The sequence below is a fragment of the Cavia porcellus genome, unplaced genomic scaffold (assembly GCF_034190915.1).
Source record: "Cavia porcellus strain 051 isolate PalLab524CR breed Dunkin Hartley unplaced genomic scaffold, mCavPor4.1 scaffold_26, whole genome shotgun sequence".
NCBI classification, from domain to species: domain Eukaryota; kingdom Metazoa; phylum Chordata; class Mammalia; order Rodentia; family Caviidae; genus Cavia; species Cavia porcellus.
In genome coordinates this window covers 12,959,341-12,979,145 of record NW_026947509.1, presented here as the reverse complement: position 1 = coordinate 12,979,145, position 19,805 = coordinate 12,959,341, and the positions used below count along the sequence as shown (strand labels likewise).

Sequence of the window (19,805 nt, the reverse complement as noted above, 5' to 3'; positions counted from 1 at the left end):
GCCCTCCAATTCAGATAGTCTGTCCTTAGTTTCTTTCAAGCTGTTATGCCAGTCTTGGGTAGACTTCTTGATTTCTTGATAGTCCCTTTGCACCTGCTTCACATACTCCATGCTTTCTCTGTTTTCTCCATCAAGCAATTCTCCCCTCTTTTTCTGTTCTTCCACTCCACCATCTGCTTTTTCCTGGGTGGTGCTTAGCATTTCTCTAACTATTCTGCATACTTCTAGCTTCAGGTCATTGATAACTTCATTCCTGAATTGGTCTATGAGGCTCTCTAAATGGCGCTTAATGTATATTGGTACAGTGTCCACTATTGCCTGATTCTCAGGATTGGGGGTCGAGGAGCCTTTTTTGTTGCTTCCCTTCCCCATATTTTCTGTTCCTTATAAAATGTAATCTTACACAGGAGGCCCGGCTTCCCTGCCTGTCAGCTACAGCTTGATCGAATTGCGCTGGCTAGTTGTTCCAGCTCACCGCTGCGCCCCAGGGAGTTGCGGAGGAGGCAGCCTACGCGGAAGTCGGTCGCTCCTCCGGGCCACCGTCAGGCTCTGGGATCTGGGCTAGGCCAGCCTAGGGGGTCCGCGAGCAGCGTCCCTCCGGCCAGGCACCTTTCACCAATCCCGTCCGAGAGGGAACCGTGCGGCTGCAGTTGCCGCCGCGCCCTGCTCTTACAGGACTGCCCGCGCCCAGAAAATCCTCCGCTGGAGTCAGACTGCGGTAGGGAGTCAGTTCCTCGCTCACCTCGCCTCCAGTCAGCCTTCCTTCCTGCCCGTCGCGTTTCCGACTCCGTTCCCGAGCTCGGCGGTCGCGTCTCTCCTAACTGAGCCGCTGTGGAGGTAGCCGGCCGCCGCGCGGCGGGAAATCCAAACCGTGGGTTTCCAATGGCGCGGAGTCGAGCCTCCACACCGAGATTTTTCTGTTCCTATTTTAGCGCCAGGACTGTATTCCAAGTTGGATTCTCTCAGCCCAGTTTGTTCCTGAGTCAGCAGAGCATATCTCTACTGGTTCGTATCTCCTTAGTCCGCATCATTCCTGGCCTCTGAGCCGAGCCTTTAGAGAGCGTTCAGTAGTTGCTGTTGTCTGTCCGCCATGTTCTCCATAGTCCGAATATAAATTTCAATGAAATAAACTTTTAAGTGCCAAGACACTATGGAAGTTATTGTCTGTATTCTCCATTAAGTTCAAACATAAATTGTCACATGCAAAAATAAGCACATGACCCAGAAAAGATATAGGAATCCTACAGCACATAGGAAGCGCCAAAATTCAAAAGGAGCTGAGGCTAAGCTACCTTGAAATCCACCCAGTTACTTGGTCAGAACAGAGGGATGCTTCAGACACGAGTCAGGAATCTCTTAAACCTAAACACTCTCTGAGAAGTTAACTGGAAAGAATTTAGTTTGTTGTGGTCTCAACGGTCTGTCTGCCTCTTAGTTAAAAACAAATGCACACTACATAAAATGAGCACAGTAAATGTGCTGCCTCCCGGGCCCGCAGCTCCAGCTTAACCAATCTTTGGGAAAACACTAAACACATTCTCAGGCGTTCTCATGGAAAACGCTCACAGCAACACAGCATACCGGAGAGTGATGGCTCTTGCCACAGGGTCATTACTGTGAATCACCGAGAAAATCCTTTTCACAAACTCATCCACATTCAGAATCTTCTCCAAATGCTTCTCGCTTTGTTGGGTAACTTTAAGTACACATAGCCTCAGGAAATTGTTTCTAGGAAAACCAGAGAGGGGATGAATTAGGTCACTTCTGCGAAGTAATATTTAGTTTGGGATTAAGGCAACACTATGGATATTGAGTTTTATCAACAGGCAAATGGTTTTCAACCTCACCATTACCAGTCCTACCGCTAGGCGTGGCCAGGTGTCTACTTAGGGGGACACAGCAAGCATGAGCAGTTCGCTGTGCCAGCCCTCCAGCAGCACCCAGAGACAGGTTCCACCTCCAAGCCAGCCGGGAGCTGAGGGCCCCTCTTCTCTGGCTAAATCCACCATTTCCCTTTCCCTTCTAGCCAGGAGTAGGCCAGCAGTCACGAGCAGAAGGGAGTGGGACAGGAAGTGGAAGAGGAAGGAAATGGATGAAGGCCTTACATGTTTCAGAGATTTTAGGGACATGCAACTCATGTCAGAAAAGCAGCTAGGTACCTAAACCGGAAACTTCCCAAAACAATCTTTAGAAGCCATTGACTTTACCAAAAAATACATACAGTAATACAGGGTGTTCCAATGTGATTTAGTCTGCTCTCAAAGAAACTAGCACTCTGAATCAAGCACTTCATTTTTACTAGAAATGTCACTGATGTCACACCAAGGCATGGCACCACCATATGCACCCATTAGAATGGCCACTAACCACCTACTGTCCTAGTGGGAGAAAGGATAAAGAACACAACACAAACAGAAACAAGACCACTATGTGTGTTGGGAAACTGAGGCTTGAAAAAGACTTACCCAACTCTGAAGACATCAGCTAACTTGAGGAATGCAGAATTGATGAGAATGGGGAACGGGTACTTCTGGAAAAGCCTAGGAAAGCGAACCACTGCTTCACACTGTTCCCCAAGCTTGCCAGATCTCAGACCTGTCAAATCAGAGGAGTGGACAATTTACACACCTGCAACTGAAATGTAAAAATAGCAAACACCAACTTGCATCACAGGACAGCAATCACTCTTAACAATTAGGGAAAGTACAACTGTAGCGCATTCTCAAAAATAAAACCAGTATATAATCTACTAATCTGGTAAACATGCTTCATATACATAATAACGAAAAAGGATTTTTTTAAAAAGAAAACTAATTAAGGACATAAAATAAATGTCAACAAATTTAAAGTACTAAAATTATCAATTTATGTTCTCTGAATACAATGGAATTAGAAATCAATTAAGACAAAAATATTGAGAAAACTCCCAAGTATTCGGTAATTAAGCATGCACTTCTAATTAACCCATACATGAAAGAAGAAATCATAAGGAAAATTACAGTATTCTGAACAGACAAAATGAAAGGTCAGTGTACAGATAAAAGCAGAGTAGTGCTTTTTTGTTGTTGTTGTTGGTGGTGGTACTGGGGATCGAACTGACCTCCTACTTGCCAGGCAGGCACTTATGCCTATGAGCTAAATTCCCGGCCCTAAAAGCAGAGTAGTACTTTAAGGAACATTTATCACACTACACACATAATTGTATCAGGAAAGAACACCAGAATCCTATAAGTGATGTAACAAATGTGCCAACCAACATCATTCAATGTAGAAAGGATTATTTTCTTAAACCTGTGAATCTGGAAAAAACAAACACAAGGGGGAAAAAATGAGCTTCAACTCTTAACTCAATTCATATACAAAAATTAAAATGAACCTGAAATGTAACATCTAAATTTCAGGGTTAAAACTATAAATTGTGTAGAAGAAAACATAGGGAAAAATCTTTCTGGCCTTGGGTTAGCAAAGAATTTCTAGTTAAAACCCAAAAGACATAACCCATAAAAATAAATAAATAAATGAATGAATGAATGAATGAATGAATTGGGATTTCCACTAAAATTGAAAACTGCTGCTCAGGCCAGGCATAGTTGTGACCACCTGTAATCCCAGCAGCACTCAGGAGGCTGACGTAGGAGGATCACAGAGTCCAGAAGTTTAAGGCCAGCCGGCAACACACATAACAAAGCAAGCTTCTCCTCTATAAAAGATGGTGTTAACAAAAGTCATATCCTTGAAGAAAAAATTTACAGAACTGGGAGGCTGAGGCAGGAAGAACCCAAGTTTGAGCCCAACTTGGACAACGTAGCAATGCAGTGGTACTCTGTCTCAAAATAAAAATAACTGAAAAGGACCAGGGAGGTAGTCAGTGTGACAGGTTAAATCTCCAATACAGCAGAAACAAATGAACAAAATAAACAAAAGCACCTGTTATCTGACACAGGACTTCATCTGTATGTGTCATAACTCAGTAAGTAGATAACCCATTTTTTTATTTAAAGAAAGACCAAAAAAAATAGGAAACGGCAGAAATAGTACACACTTACAAAGAAAAGAAATAAACAGTAATAAATCACTAGTTGATGTATACATATTGTCCCCCCACAAATAGCTGTTCAAGATACAAAAGTGGAACATATAAATGGGAATTCAACCAGAGAGAATACAAATAGTTCTGTTCAACTATCCAACAAAAACTAAGTAATATGGCTATCAATCCTATACACTTAGACATGTACGCATTTATCCATATCTTCATTTATGCTGAGACTTAACAAAACTTAACTATTTGTTCATTTCATCATGTGTCATAAGATCAGTTCTCATAAACTGTTTATAGGTTTTACGCAAGCATGAGTCTTAACATGTATTTCTATCCTTTCTATATTAGAGGGAGAAACAGAACAAAGCAGGACAGAACTAAACATATTCCTACAGACACATAAAAGTAAAAAGACATATAAAACTGCGGTATAAGGAGTTCTAACATGGTCACTGTGCTGTCTCTTGTTATCAATAACAGATTTTGCTATAATCAGATAAAGTAAAATTGAACATATCAGTAAATAACAGAATTAACAGAAATACAATTTTGTAGATAGTGTAGAGCTACAAAATCAGGTAGTAATCAAATCAGAACGGATATTGTCATTGTCATTTTCAGCATGTTGTCTATAGTCCTCAACTTGATAACCAGCAACCTAATAGTTTTGAATAAAATCTGTCAATAATAAGCAGCAATCAAACAAGTCCGATTTAACTAATATCAGTCATGTTATAACAGTATAAATCATACAGGAATCCTGGTTAAGTTAATAGGAAATTAAAGATGACCACTGTGCTATGTCCTGATATCTTGAGGACAGCTATCTGTGCCCTCAGATCCAGGGCTTGTACATACTAGAACAGAACAAGTTCCAACCAGGCAGAGTGGTGCGAATAATAAGGGTTTTAATTCCTGATACACTATTAGCTATATCTTCTGCTGTTTTATTTCCTCCCCTTTACTCCCCCAGAATGAACTGTGTATTTTTGGTTCTTCCCAACACTCATGGTTTTATATTGGGGGGGAGGGGCAACCTGCTATTTACCTAAGTGTTTCTGAACTCTCTCACTTCTGGACTGGATTTCTAGTTATATTTCTTCATTTATTAAAGCCTGTCTGTTCAACCTATCCATAAATACTGGTCCAGTTACCCCTATTACTCTCTGGTTCCCTATCACATCGAGTTCTGTTTTCTCATATTTGATTTTGGTCCATATAACCTTCTTCAGGCTAATTATATTTCCCATAAAGAGCCTCTCAGTGGACTCTACCTCTTGATCCACTCTGCCTACGATTCTCTCTTTTTCCCCTTATGTTAGTATATCTAGGCCATCTATATTAGAAATTATATCCAACCTTCTTTGCCTCATTTCTGTTGTCCTCTTTTTCTGTCATTAGTTGTCTGTTTATCTTCTTCATTTCACTTTCTGCTCCATTCAGTGTGGCCTCTCTGCCACTGTTTCTGGAATCCTGGTACTTTTCTCTCTCTTTAGAATATCCTGCAGTACTCTCTGTAAAGTTGGATTGATGGCTGTGAATTCCCCCAGTTCCTCTTTATCTTGGAAGCACCTTGTTTCTCCATTAATTTCTACAGACAGTTGTGCAGGATATATCAATCTTGGCTGGAGGTTATTGTCTTTCAAGGCTTGGATTATTTGGCCCCATGCTCTTCTAGATTTGATGGTTTGTGCCAAGAAGTCTGCTGTAATTCTGATGTGTATTGCCCTGTAGGTGATCTGTTTCTTGTCTCTGACAGCTTTTAATATTCTGTTCTTATTTTGGATTTCTGGAATCTTTATTATTATATGCTTGGGTGTAGTTCTGTTTTGATTGTAGGTGGCTGGAGTCCTGTATGCCTCATACATCTGAGCATCTTTTCCTATGTTTGGGAAGTTTTCCTTAATTATTTCTGTGAATAGCCTTTGCAGTTCCTTTGTTTGTACCCCTGCTTCTTCATTCACATTCTTTATTATTAAGTTCTAGATCCTCTTGTCATCTTCTAGCCTTTGTATTGTTACTGCTTGTTTCCTTTAAGAAGTTTTTCCTTTCATGTTCCCACATTACAAACTTGCCCTCCAGTTCTGATAATCTATCCTTAGTTTCTGTCCAGCTGTTATGCCAGCTTTCAATAGAGTTTTTAGTTTCCTGGTAATCTCTTTGAACCTGCTTCATGTATTCTATGTTTTCTCTATTTTCTCCATCAAACAATTCTCCTCCATTTTTTTTTTTTTTTTTTGTTGTTGTTGTTATTCTTCCATTCTACCATCTGTTTTTTCTTGGGGGTATTTAGCATTTCTTTTTTTTTTTTTTTTTTTTTTTTTTTTGGTACTGGGGATCAAACTCATGACTGCCTGCTTGCAAGGCAGGTGCTTATGCCGCTGAGCTAAATCCCCAGCCCCAACATTTCTTTAACTATTCTACTTATATCTTGCTTTACTTGGTTAAATACTTCACTTTTGAACTCATCTATGAGGTCCCGAAGATATCACTTTATGTCTATTGGTGCCATGCCTGATATTGCATGTTTTGTGTTCTCATTCTCCTTTGCATTTACCTTTCCTGGATCAGTGTTCTCAGGATTGGGGACTGAGGACCCTTTCTTGTTGCCTCCTCTTGTCATATTTTTTGTTCCTACCATATAGGTGTATATAGGAGGCCCAGTTTCTTTCTTTGTCGGTTTCAGTTTGTCTGAAACGTGCTGACTAGGTGGTCCCGCCCACTCCAGTGTACTAGGAGGTGCAGACCGGGGCAGCCTATGCTGGGCCCGCCCCTTCAGGTCAATCTACTGAAGGCTTCACTGTCTTAGGGTGCACTGCCAGGCACAGGGACCTGGTTTGGGCTAGCCTATTGGGCCTCAGTCCGTGGCGTCATCCAGGTCAAGTGCTCCCCACCAATCCCGCTTGAGAGGAGAATATGTGACGGAAATCACTGCAGCACCCTGTTCCGGCCAGTCTGCCCGGTCCCAGAATGTCCTCTGTTGGAGCCTCCTACTCTATAGAAGGGCCTTTATTCCTCTCACTCACCGCAGGTTGATGCAGGATTCCCCGCCAGCTCTGCTCTCAATTCAGTTTGCAGATTCCCACTCTCAGAGCTTTCAAGTCTCCAGTGAGTTGAAACCAATTCAAGTGCGGCAGCGGCAGTTCAATCTGTGAGTTCTAGCGGCGGCACCGCTAGAACTGTAGTTGTTCCAGTTGTAGCACCTGAGCTGCATTTCCAGTTGGTTTCTCTCAGCTTAGTTCGTTCCTGGCTCGGCAGGGTATATCTGCTTAGGACTCCCCACACTGCACTATTCCTGGAATCTAAGCTGGCTATCTCAGCTGCTGTTACCTATCCGCCATCTTTTCTCCTCCCTGACAACCCATTTTTTAATGTGCAGTATCTAAAAGGAGGGAATGTGGATAGCAAATATAAACACATAAACAGATGCTCAACATGCTAGTCATCAGGAAATGAAAAGTTTACACTGTAATAAGATACCAGCACACACTTTATAGAATGGCCAAAAAAATCAGATTCAAAAAGTCTTGATAATAGGGCTGGGGATTTAGCTCAGTGGCATAAGCACCTGCCTGGCAAATGCAAGGTTGTAAGTTTGATCCCCAGTAACACACACATACACAAAAAGTCTGAATACCAGAGCTAATAAGGATATGGAACAAACATAACTCTCAAATATCTCAGATAAATATGTAAAACTATATAGTTCTTTAGAAAACACTTTGGCCTTTCTTAGTAAAGGTAAACATACATGAAAAGTGTCCACACAAGTAACTATATGCAAATGCTCACAAACAGCCCAAACTAGAGACAACCCAGAGTTCATTGGCTGGTGCATGAGAACACATGTCTGATCTGACCATGTAATTTGTTTTTTTTTTTTTTTTTTTTTGTCTTTTTCATTTTTATCGGTACCAGGGATCGAACTCATGACCGCCTGCTTGCAAGGCAGGTGCTTATGCCGCTGAGCTAAATCCCCAGCCCCTGACCATGTAATTTGAACCATTACTTGCAATAAAGCAGCCGATTACTGATTCACCCAGTGCCACAGGTAGACTGTGAGCAGCTCTGGGATGATTCCAAACATCTATGATGTGCTATGTGAGTGACAAATGTTAGATTTTGTTTTTATTGAGACAAGGTCTTGCTATATAGGGCACCTGGCCTTGAACTCATGATGATCCCCCTGCCTCAGCCCTAAGTACTGGGATTACAGGTGTGTGCCACCATGCCCTTTTATAACATACGGCTTGCTGTAATAAAAACATGTGGTGTCACTTCCCCATCAGAAGTGTGATGTAATGTGACTTATGTGGTTAAAGTACAATTACTGAAGATCATCATGGGCTGCTCCATTGTGCCTCATCCCCAGTATCTTTTATTTTGAAACAGGGTTTCACTAAGTCACTAAATTGCCTGGTCTGGGCTCTAATTTGGGATCTTCCTGCCCCAACCTCCCAGAGGGCTGCGCTTGCAGCCACAGGCCACCATTTCTGGTACAGGTAGATTTTACCCCATTCGCAATATTTTAAAAGAGCATGAATAACTGGGACAAATCTCACACAGGAGGCAGGCTGGTCATTTTATTCAGTGAGCAAGCTCCGATTTAGTGTTTCATGAAATCACACAGTACTCTAAACATCTCTTCATTCTAACCTGTAAAGCAACCTCACAATCATTATGCTGAGTGAAAGCCAGACCCACAATCTGTCTGTATTTATTGTATAGTTCCATTCAAACAGTTGGACCAACACACTGCCCTGTAATAGTTTATATGACCCAAACTGACTGGGACTTTGGGTGGTAGGCAGAGCAGGGTGATTCTGCCAGCCTTTGAGCTGGGCTCTGAATTCTCTCCAACCAACACTGGCACTGCCACGGGCCTTCCTCAATCTGCACAATGTTGACTAAACTGTCTCTGCCAAAAGCTTCTCTGAGAAAAGCACTCAGCAGAGCTGGGAATGTCACTCAGTGGGAGAGAACCTGGCCTGCTCATCCCAAACCCTGGATTCAATCCCCAGTACCAAAAGAGACATTAAAAAATAAAAAAGTACACTTCAAGCTTCAATGACACCTTTACATGAGTCCTGTCCAATCCTAACAGAGTGAACGGACCTAAGCCAATCAGAACACTCGCTATCCAGCCAACATGCCGCCTCTGCCGAGTGTATTCTCCTGAGATCTCTCCTTGTTTAAACACTGTAAACAGGTGGGCAGAGTCCTCTTTGTACAATAGACCCTGGGATTCGTAAACTCTTTGATCATCTTACTTTAACCACATAAAGCATCTTCAAAATCCTTACACTGAAAGAAGCCAGGCCCAAAAAACTATGTAATTAGTGTATAATTCTATCCTGTAAGACATTCCAAAGAAGGCAACACTGTAGGAACAAAAGATGCTGGCTGCCAGGGGTTACAGAGAGGAGCAAAGACACACAGGGAAAGGCTGTGGGAAGAAGGAAATGTTCTATATCTTTAGTGTGGTCATGGTTTCATGACTGCATACATTGCTGAGTTTTATTATATAAAATTATGTCACAATAAACTTTTCTTTTTAGAGACAGGGTCTTGTTACATAGTTCAGGCTGGTCTTGAACTCATTATGTAGCCCAAGCTGGCCTCAAATTTGCAGTGATCTTTTTGCCTCAGCCTACCAAATGCTGAGATTACAGACATGTACCACCTGCCCAACTTACACTTGATTTTTTAAAATGCAAAAAACAAAAGCCAATGAACAACACAGAGTTAATATTAAGTCCTTTAAAAAATTTACTGGAAAGCTGGGCATGCTAGTACACGCCTGTACTCTCGGCACTTAGGAGGCTGAGGAAGGAGGATCTTAGGGCCTTTGAGACCAGCCTAGGATACACAGTGAGTTCAAAGCCAGCCCGAACTGCATAGCGAGACCCTGTCTCAAAAAGACCAAAGTAATAATAATAATAATAATAATAAAACTGAGAAAGAGTATCTTGATATGGATTTTATAACAATGACTTTAAATGTTTCCCTTTTTTAGTACTTTACTATTCATAAAATGCTAATTGTACCTGCACAAGGAATAAGTGCCCCAAAATACCTGTGTTTAGTAACCTTTGCTTGTTGTTAAACAATGACAAAGTAAATCTTTTTCCTACTTGTCTTAATGTTCCCTTCCAAAGACACCCACAAAGTGAATCTGGGTAGGCGATTTCTAGAGTTCGCTAATGGCAATGTAAATGTGCACTCATGATACTGGGCACTGGGAACATACTTCCTTACACAAGACACAGTAGCACTATCTGCACCGCTGATACGCTGGACAGATGAGAGCGCTGGCAGGGAAAAGGGAATTAAGAAGGATAAAGGTGTGCATGTCCATGTTCTGTTCCCCATGAGGGACACACAGTGTTCACTATGTAATGCATGCAGGCATACACTAATTTAAAAAAAGAAGGGGGAAGGAACTGCAGCTAACAAATGGTAGGGAAGCTTCGGTCCTGGCAGCTGGGCTCTAAAGCCTATGGTTCTAACCCATTGTGTTAAAGTGCATCTCTAGCAACCAATTAGAAGGATACAGCTTAAAATTAAAGAATGGGCCATTTGAATCAATGATTCCAGAGTGGCAGAATTCTGAAGGATGACATCCTTCCCACTGAGGCAAAAAGGAATCAAAAATTATGGTAAACTTGGAGTTTTAATCAAGTTTTCAAAACAGCATAAACCTCCTGGTAACACATAGTAACAGTTCTTAGCAGTGAGCAACAGAAACTGGATGATTAGTAGAAAATGGGTTTGTTCAAAGACCAATAAACGTTTTTAAGGCTAAACTTCTAAGAACACCTAATAAACCACACTGCCTAATTAATTAAATGAGGACGCCTGATGTTGCTAGGAAACACCTGATGCTTCTGTTAGCTCCACCATCCTCCAGAGTGTTAGACACAACTGCTGCTGCTGTCTGCTAGGGGTGTACAGGCCCTGCTGCTGCCAAGGCTGGAAGCCTGGGTGTGGGTTTCCAGTCTTTCTTATTGCACGTCTCACTGCTAAATCAGAGCGTGTAGATGGTGCATCTGAATGACACGGCCTGGGTCAAATACTGAGTTCTTCCAAGAAAAAGCCGGAAGTGAGCTTTTGTTTCGACCTTGGTGAAACAAGGCTCATGATACAGAACATTTCTCAAGCACAAGAAGAGTCTACAAGAGATGCTAGATAACCAACACTATGACTACATTCACTACAAAGAGCACCAATCAGGAGCTGTTATTGTTGAACAACACTTTAGGAACATGTGTTACATCTGCTTTAGCAACACTAACCTTAGAATCCATTCATTAAGAAAAAAATGTCTGCGCTGGCAATGGGGTAAAACACAAATGCAAGTATGTCCCTTACACAAGGTAGCCTAACAACCCACAGCTTGGTAAGGATACTTAAACTTTACATTTAAAAAGCAGAAATAGAAACAATTGGAATGATGGGTCACTCATCTAATCGTGCATTGATAATAAGTATTCTTTCTCAAAACTTCAGAAATTGCTTATAACCACATGTTGTGAGATGCATGCAACACAGGGCAGAATGCACAGAACATTGATCTAAATAAAATAAGTTTAGCTTATAAATACCAATTAGTAACTCTGTAGGCTGTAAGATGGTAGATATTAGTCATACATAAAGCGAGTCTAGTTTCAGTAAGACCTGAACGGCCCTGGAATTCTGATTAGCCCACTGCGGGACCACCTACCCGATTCAAGAATTCATACTTTCAAGGGCTGGTTTTTAAGTGGCTCTCAGTTACTAAGAGTCTGACCATTCTTTACATGTTATTACTTCACTAGGTCATGCCTTTTAGTCCAGCAGTAGAGATTCTCAAAGAATTTGACTCAATATGGATCATAGGTCCACTCCAGAATCGATCAGCTATGGCACAAGACTAATCACCTGGTCAAACCTAGCTGCTGAGGTCAATTTCTTTACGATGAGTTATGGAAATAAATCCAAAAAGGTCACCATGACCACCACCCACACCTGTGCCAACATGCACATCATAATAGCAACCTGTAGTCATCTTTCAAGGAGAATTCAGATGTGCTGGAACACCAGGGAAGGGATGGCACCCAAAGAGGAAAGCAGAATGTACAAAGCTTCCTGATTTACATCACTTGTCTATCTCATAATTAAATTTTTCACTACACACACTGGCAAGCTTCTCCAGTAACACGAAGTTTGCCAGCACCTCTGCCCTCTAGGTGTTCTCACTTTCCAAGGCACCTTCTGCCAAGAAAAGGAATGAAAGTCATCACTCTCCTCCCCACGGCTTTCACTTCATTCCTTCCAGGCTGAAAGGTGGCTTGAGAGACCTCTTCCCCCAGGTGAAAGAGACCTTATATAAGTTTTCCCAACACATTAGCACAATTTCCTATAAGCTGATGTAAAAATGCTGTGACTAAAGTTACGTAGTGAAAGTTGCCGGAAAGTACTTTTTGTGAGACACATTCTTTATGCCTATTGTGTACAGTACCAATCACCTGTGTCGCGGAATGAGTTTGATAAATGTAAACTGTATGTGACCAGGACACTTAAGTCTGCCTGTGCCTGATCAATCTTCACAGCGCCTCTACAAGCATAGCTATTAGCTTCTAGTGCTCAGTCTTCCCAATGCACTTGGCATAAAATTCGGGCTTCCTATCCCGATCAACAAGGACTGACTTACGTTTCAGGTTCAACATTCAGTAAACACTCACTTATTTCTTATAGACATGGAGTAAAGTATTTCTACTCCAAAGTTCATTAAGAAAATCTTGTTAGCCTCCCCCCCACAGCTGCAGTTTTTAGGAATTCTGTATTTCTGTTTCTTTTAGTGCTCCATCTTGATTTCTGTTCTACAATCACTATCCTACTATCAGCAAGGCCAAGCCCAGGTGCACCAATGATAAAAAATGGTTTTTGAGGAGGAAGATTATGTAATACTAAAAATACAATTTGTATTTCAAAGGTGAAAAGACCTATCTATAGCTTTGGTAAGAGAACGAAAAAAGTCAACATCAGTTTTTGGTTCATTAGGATGTACTCTGCCGAAGAAATATCCCATTAGGGTGTTGTAAAATTTTTATTTTGATCAAAAGGATATTAATGCTTCATTAAAAGCCTGAAAAATTAATGCCTAAACCAACCCCAAACAAATGTTTACAGGTTTAAAGGAGGGGGCGCCCCACATAATGGTAAGTGAAGGGGCCCATTTGACACACAAGCTTAAATATGGAATGGTTTCTCCTACACGAGAAACCCAAAGTATATAAATAAGTTAAAAAGCAAATAGAAGACAGATAATAGGAAACAGGAAAATAAATCTTTTGCAACTGGAAGAGGACCAAGGGATGCAGGAAAGGGGGAGAAAGGGAGGGAAAGGCGATGCAAAAGAATCAAGACGTGTTATGAGGAATGTAATCATCGTGCACTGCAAACACATAATAAAATAAAAATAAAAGTTGTGGGGGGTTTCCAAAGAGTAAGTAGGCAAGTCCAAATCACTCCATACATTATATTAGAATTAAGTAGTAAATTGGGCATGGAGGCACACTCCTGCAATCCCAGCACTTGGAAAACTGAGGCAGGAGGATTGCCATGAGTTCAAAGCCAGCATAGGCTACAAAGCAAGACTTTCTCAAAAAAATTTAAGTGTGTATGTATCAGCTGCTCAAATGTTCCCCATACAATAAAATCCTCCTAGTACACAAAACAAAGTTTTCATACTGAGTTCTTCACTGATTAATACCTGCCCTTGCCTCCCATATCCATTTCTAAAGGCAGATCTCTTCAGCATTTCACACGCGCCTCTTTTGCATACCAAATCATTTAAAGTATACAATATTCTCCCGGCTCTGTGTAGTACACACTGATACACCAGTTTGTAGACAATAAATGGAAGTTGGATGAAATTAGGTGGCTTGATGGTTACAAAACTCGTAGAATTGGGATTCAACTCAGTGTAACTCCAAAGTTCCCTCTACTACATGCCCGGGTGAGCAGAGGGTGTCTTCATACCTTCTGGCACCGCTCTGCTGCTAAGGTAACTTCTCTCTGCTTTCGTGGTATTTGCCACACTCGAAATAAAGTTTTGGGTTGCACTATCAGGCTTGACTCCACTACTTTCCGCTAAGCACCCCATCCCTTCATTCTTCGCTAGAGTGAGGATAAGGCCCAGAAAACAGGTGGCTCCTAGAACCCCCACCCCTAGTCACAAGCCTCGCCAGGAGTCTCCGCGGTATTTAACCTGCTTTGTAATCCGCACTGTGAAGTCGCTGCAAAATTATTTGGCACTCTCATTGAAGACCTACTGTCAAAATTGAACGTGCGGAAAAATAATTTCAATTTAGTCACTTTCGCCGTTGGAAAATCTATGCCGTCAAGTGGTCAAAATAGATCCGTTGCTCGGCTGCAAGGCGGCAGGCAGGCAAAACCTTTGATTTTCCCGCAATCCCAACAGCCGCGCCCGCCCCCCTCCCCTGCCGCTCCCAGCAAAACTATGCGCATGCGCCTTCCCAGCCCCTCTAGAGACCGCCACCACCTGGTGGCACCACTTCCCTCCACGCCCGTTTCGCCCGCTCAGCACGTTTCTTCAGGTACCTTTGTCCAATTCCATAAGAGCAGAATTAGCATCCAGTTCCTGTTCGCCATACCCAGTATCTGCCAGGAAAGATTTAGTTGAGTTTGACGCCATGGTCCGAATAGTTTCTCGACAAGCCAAGTCAGAAAGATTCCAAACTCTGCCTCAGCACCGCCATCTTATCCCGCCGCCTTCTCGCGGATTTTTACTCCGCTCTCCGTCAAACCGCGTTACGCATGCGCCCTGGTCACTCCACGGTTCGCCAGCTCCTCTGTGGGCCCCCCGCGCAGGCGCTGAGGGAACTCCTGAACTCCAGGTTCCCGCGGCTGGGAGAAAAGGAGGCGGGGATTCCAAGGGGGAAGTGACTCAGGCGCCCGGACGCCGCGGCGGAAGCCAATCAGAGCGCGTGACGTCAGTTTGGCGCGGAGTTTGGCGGCCGGGGCTTACAGTGGCGGGAGTTGGAGGCAATAACGGGTCGCGGTGTCAGGGGCGCAAGTTAACGATTTCTGCTGCTTTTAGGAAGCATTTTCAAGGCTATCTCTTCACCTGAGCCTTTCTTCCTCGCCCAGATGCTCTTCAATTCGGTGCTTCGCCAGCCCCAGCTTGGCGTCCTGAGAAATGGTGAGTAACGGTCTTAACCGCTGCTCGTGGCTGGCAGGATTCGCCTCCCGCGAAATGCTCCACCTCGGATCCGGGCCGATTCCAACTCTTTTTCCCAGTTCCGAGTTTTCCCACTGCCAGAGTGAGTGAGCGTGGGCGAGGACGAGCGAAAGAAGTTGTCCTTTGATTTCCTCCCGACACTTTTAATCGGAATCGGGCTTTTGAAAGGATACTGTAGGCCGGAGGAGGGAGGGGCGTTGAGTCGCTGGCCTCCCGGGCCCCTGGCCGCTGACGTCAGTATCCCGCGTTCGCCAGAAAACAGTTGTGTTGGGGGCGGGGGCGTCTCCGCGGCGGTCCGGGACCTCGGCCAGTGTGCGCGAGTTCGTTGCAGAACTTTCGTGATCCCCACTATTTGCCGATAGCCTGACCCCGCGCTTGAGGAACTCGGTCAAGCAGAGAAGACTGCATCTGTTTTTAGCAGAGTCAAAAAAAACCTCACCTCCCCTTTCATTATTGTCTGGTCCTAAAAATTCTAAATTATAAAATGAAAGACTCGCATAACCACAACTTTTAGAGATGATCACTGTTACCAGGTAGAAGTCTATTATTCTAGGTGCTTTCTGATGCCACAGGTAGTATCCACCAGCGGGATCAAAACACTTTCACTTCGCTGTATAAGTTGGACATGTTCTTGTGTTAGTGTGTGGAAATCCAGCTTTCCGTCTGCAGTTCTTTAGGTTTCTTATGTTAAAACATTGACGATAAGAGATTTGAGATTCGTTCGGGTGTCATCAACCTGAATCTTCTGATGAAACAGTTTGCGGTGCAGGCTAACCTTGGACAGAATGAAACCACACTCATTGAAAGGTCGTTTATACCCAGAGGTCCCCCTCCCCCAAACCACGTGGAAAACGAAGAGAAGAATAGGAGAACATTTATATTTAAGGAATAGGTGTAAGAAAAGGATTTTAAGAAATATACTAATCTCTCAGTTCCTTGTTCCCGATGTAAGATTTTATGCCATCCGGATACACTTCCTTTGTGGTGAAATCTTTGTAATCCTATTCAGAATGCCACCTGTCTCTACCTGCTTGAGTAACTTCTCCATTCTGTTTTGAGAACTGTTTGAGATCTGTCTTTGGAGTTAAACTGCCACAGTTTTCATTACAGCCCTCCTCTTAAAGACATTTGTGTGACTTGGGCAAAGGTATTCAGCTTCTATTTTGTGACAGATTTCTAATTCTGCAATCCAGCTGTGCACTTTTTCCTCTCCCGTTCACGAATGCTAACAGTTATGTAGCAGGCACTGAAATTAACATGTTACTCACATCTGTGTCACTGTCCTCTTTTCCCTTTACCTTGATCAGTGCACTATCTTTGGCTCCTTTAATCTATTCCCATACAGCCATGAGTAGCAATTCTTCCTCTACACCTACAACCTGCTATTCATTCCCTGTATTTTAGATTTATTTCTATAAAAACTGTGTGGGTTGATCTTCACCCAAATGGTCAGTCCCACAAACATCTAGAATTCAGATGCATAAGACTGAACACAACTTTGTCTTCGGAGCTGCTATATTACCTATTTTAGGAAGTGGCTCTATTATTTTAAACTGGTATTCCTAGCCAGGAACCTGAGATTCCCTCAAAAACTACCTTCTATCCTATTACACATTCAAAAGGTTCCCTTAAAATTTCTTGAAGCCACTGTCTTTTCATTGCTGCTGATTCTGCCTCGCTGCCACGTTAAGTTTGCTGTCTTTACCATTTTATTTCTCTGACCTTGACCCCAATACTGATTTCTTTTGCTTTGATCTAACTTGGTATAACAAGTCTCCTAAAAGGCTTCTTAGTTTCCTTCACTTATAACATGAATCTTTATAATATAGATGTCTGATTTGTTACTTTGTTGTGTATTGGTATCTGAAAAAAAATTTTTTGGGTGTTTTGAGAAAAAGTCTTACCATGTAGTTCAAGCCAGCTTTGAAGGCACTGTGTGGCCCAGGCTGGCCTCAAACCCATGAGGACCTCCTGCATCAGCCTCTTGAGTGCTGGGATTACGCGCATGTGCCAGCATGCACGGTTCTACAAATTTTTACTATAAATTTAAATATACAAAAGTTATAATTTCTGCCTATGCTGTGAATCTTAACATCTTAAAAATGCTGTATCTTTTAAGTGTATCCAACCGAATATAAAAATCTGTAGTGATTTGGTAATAATGTCATCTGTTTTTGAAAATGTGAACAAACTTTACTGCTTGGTGTTCTACATACTTTTTTCCTCTTGAATGTACTTATGTTGCGTTTTGCTCCCAGACTATATCCTAATATAAGTTAATTGTATGCTTGAAAAGCTCTTTTACTGATCACCTTGTCATATACCACTCCATGTAAAAGTATATTTAAATTGTTACTTCCTGTGATTATAGATTTCAAGGGCTAAACGTTTTTCTTTGGATTTTTATCATCATAAATACTGGTAGGATGCAATTAAAGAATGTAAGTCAAGTATTAGGCAAAAAGTAAAATTTCATTGAAAATAAATCTTTTAAAGACATAGATTTGAGTGTTCATAACTTTATTGAAGAGACTATCAATTGTCTCTTACTGAGAGGAGAACCAGAAATCTCATTTTTAATTGAAAGTATTTGATGAATTAGTGCAAGGTATAAGATGGGTCATGATGAAGGCGTAGGGGAAAGGGCACGCCTCAGCCCTCTCAGACTGTTCAGTTTGAGAAAACTTTATGCATGGAAGTTGAATATCTGAAAATTGATCCTCTGAAAACTTTTTAATGCCCTTGCATACTTTTTGAGAAATCTGAGTGTAGCCCCATTGGCCTTGTTGCATGCTGGACAAAGAATAGGCTTTTCCACATGAGTGCTGTGGAAAAATGTGACACGTTCTGTTCAGGATACAGGTTCACTTTTGTAACAATCAGGATGGAGAAGTCACATAAAATGGCTCATAAGTGAGATGTGTGCTGTAGCTCTCACTTGGGCTGGTTGTCAGTTTGGGTATGGTAGGGAATGAGGCAAAGTTGAGGAGTAATGGTTTAGTTGTAAGGAAGTGGAGTTTACCAGAGTTATGTTACCTTTGGTTCTATCAAATTGCCTGAGAGTACCCTCTTGAATTTATGTCTAGCAGTCAGTATACATTTTTACTCTCCCACATCACACATGCACATTTGCATATCCTTAGAACAAGGCTTTTGTTTTTATTTTTTATTTTTTAAAATTTATTTCTTTAAAATTTTAAGGAGAAAAAGAAAAAAAACAGAAAAAGGATATAAGTAATACAGAATTAAAAAAAATAAACAGTAGGAAATCACTAGTTAATAGATCACATATTGTCATCTTAGAAATAGTTGTTCAAGTTACAAAATTAAAGAATATAAAGTGGACATTCAAAAAGTGAGATTGCAAACAGTTCTGTTCAATGATCCAACAAAGATCAACAGTGGTTACCATAATTCCTCTTGCTATCTTAAAAAGAATTGCCTATATGATCAGTTATAATAAAATTGAACAAAACAGTAAAAAACCAAACCAATAAAACCAAAACATTGGAGACATTACAGGACTTCAAAAGAAGATAATAGTCAAACCGGAATGGGCATCATACTGAATCTTATTGTCTTCAAAGTTGTTGCCTATGCTCTCAAACTTGGTACTATCAAGCAAAACAGAATAGAGTAAAATCAGTCAAAACAAGATGGTGAGAGCAATACAGTGTTTCAAATCAAGTTAATAGGCTCTTTTATATTCTGCGAGAGAATCCCATGGTGGCAGTGGGTCAGGCTTAATTGTAGTTAAATATTTTTTAATTTTTTGTTGTAAAATAATTTTTTTAAATTTTATTTAAAAGGAAAAAGAAAAAACAAAACAAAACAAAGCGATGTAAGGGTACAAGTAATACAGAACTACAAAAAAAAAAAAGTAAGAAATCACCAGTTAATAGATTACATATTATCATCTTAGAGATAGTTGCTCAAGTCACAGTATCAAAGAATACAAAGTGGACATTCAAACAGTGAGACTGCAAACAGTTGTGTTCAATGATGCAACCAAAAACATTAATATGGTCAGCTATTTAATACTCCTAAACACACTTGCTGTTGTATCCTTTAGAGCACTTTTTTTCCCTCTCTTTTTTACAACAAAATTTACACATTTTGGGTTTTATTACTCCTTAGTTCTTATTACTTTTTGGGGGGGAGAGAATAAAGTCAAATATGGCAAAACAAAGCTGTCAGTCAAAACCAAGGATAGACATAGTACATGATGTAAGAACAGAGTACAAGGTTATCAACAATGTTACCATAATGTCTCTTGTTTCCTTAAAAAGAATTGTCTATCTCATTAGGTATTATAAAGTTGAACAAAACAGTAGACAACAAGACCAATAAAACTTAAGCGTTATAAACATTACAGGACTTCAAAAGGAGACAATAGTCAAACCAGACTGGGCATCTTAGTGAATCTTATTGCCTTCAAAGTAGTTGCCTATACCCCCAAACTTGATACTATCATACAGAATGGAACAGAGTCTAATCAGTCAAAACAAGATAGTGGGA

The 19,805-nt window shown here is 41.4% G+C and overlaps 2 protein-coding genes across 2 annotated transcripts in view; one reads left to right on the top strand and one right to left on the bottom strand.

The window, feature by feature from the left end:
- Ints7 (integrator complex subunit 7) overlaps positions 1-14,929 on the bottom strand; it is a 78,776-nt gene extending 63,847 nt beyond the window's left edge. The window contains exons 1-3 of the mRNA XM_003474217.5: positions 14,648-14,929; positions 2,466-2,595; positions 1,582-1,728 (exon numbers count right to left, since the gene is read on the bottom strand). Of these exons, the coding sequence (XP_003474265.1) occupies positions 1,582-1,728; positions 2,466-2,595; positions 14,648-14,741 (371 nt within the window). The 5' untranslated portion in view covers positions 14,742-14,929. The remainder of the gene's footprint in view (positions 1-1,581; positions 1,729-2,465; positions 2,596-14,647) is intronic.
- A 103-nt stretch (positions 14,930-15,032) lies between these two features.
- Dtl (denticleless E3 ubiquitin protein ligase homolog) overlaps positions 15,033-19,805 on the top strand; it is a 54,419-nt gene continuing 49,646 nt past the window's right edge. Inside the window, exon 1 of the mRNA XM_023567012.2 lies at positions 15,033-15,248. Coding sequence (XP_023422780.1) covers positions 15,197-15,248 — 52 coding nt within the window. The 5' untranslated portion in view covers positions 15,033-15,196. The remainder of the gene's footprint in view (positions 15,249-19,805) is intronic.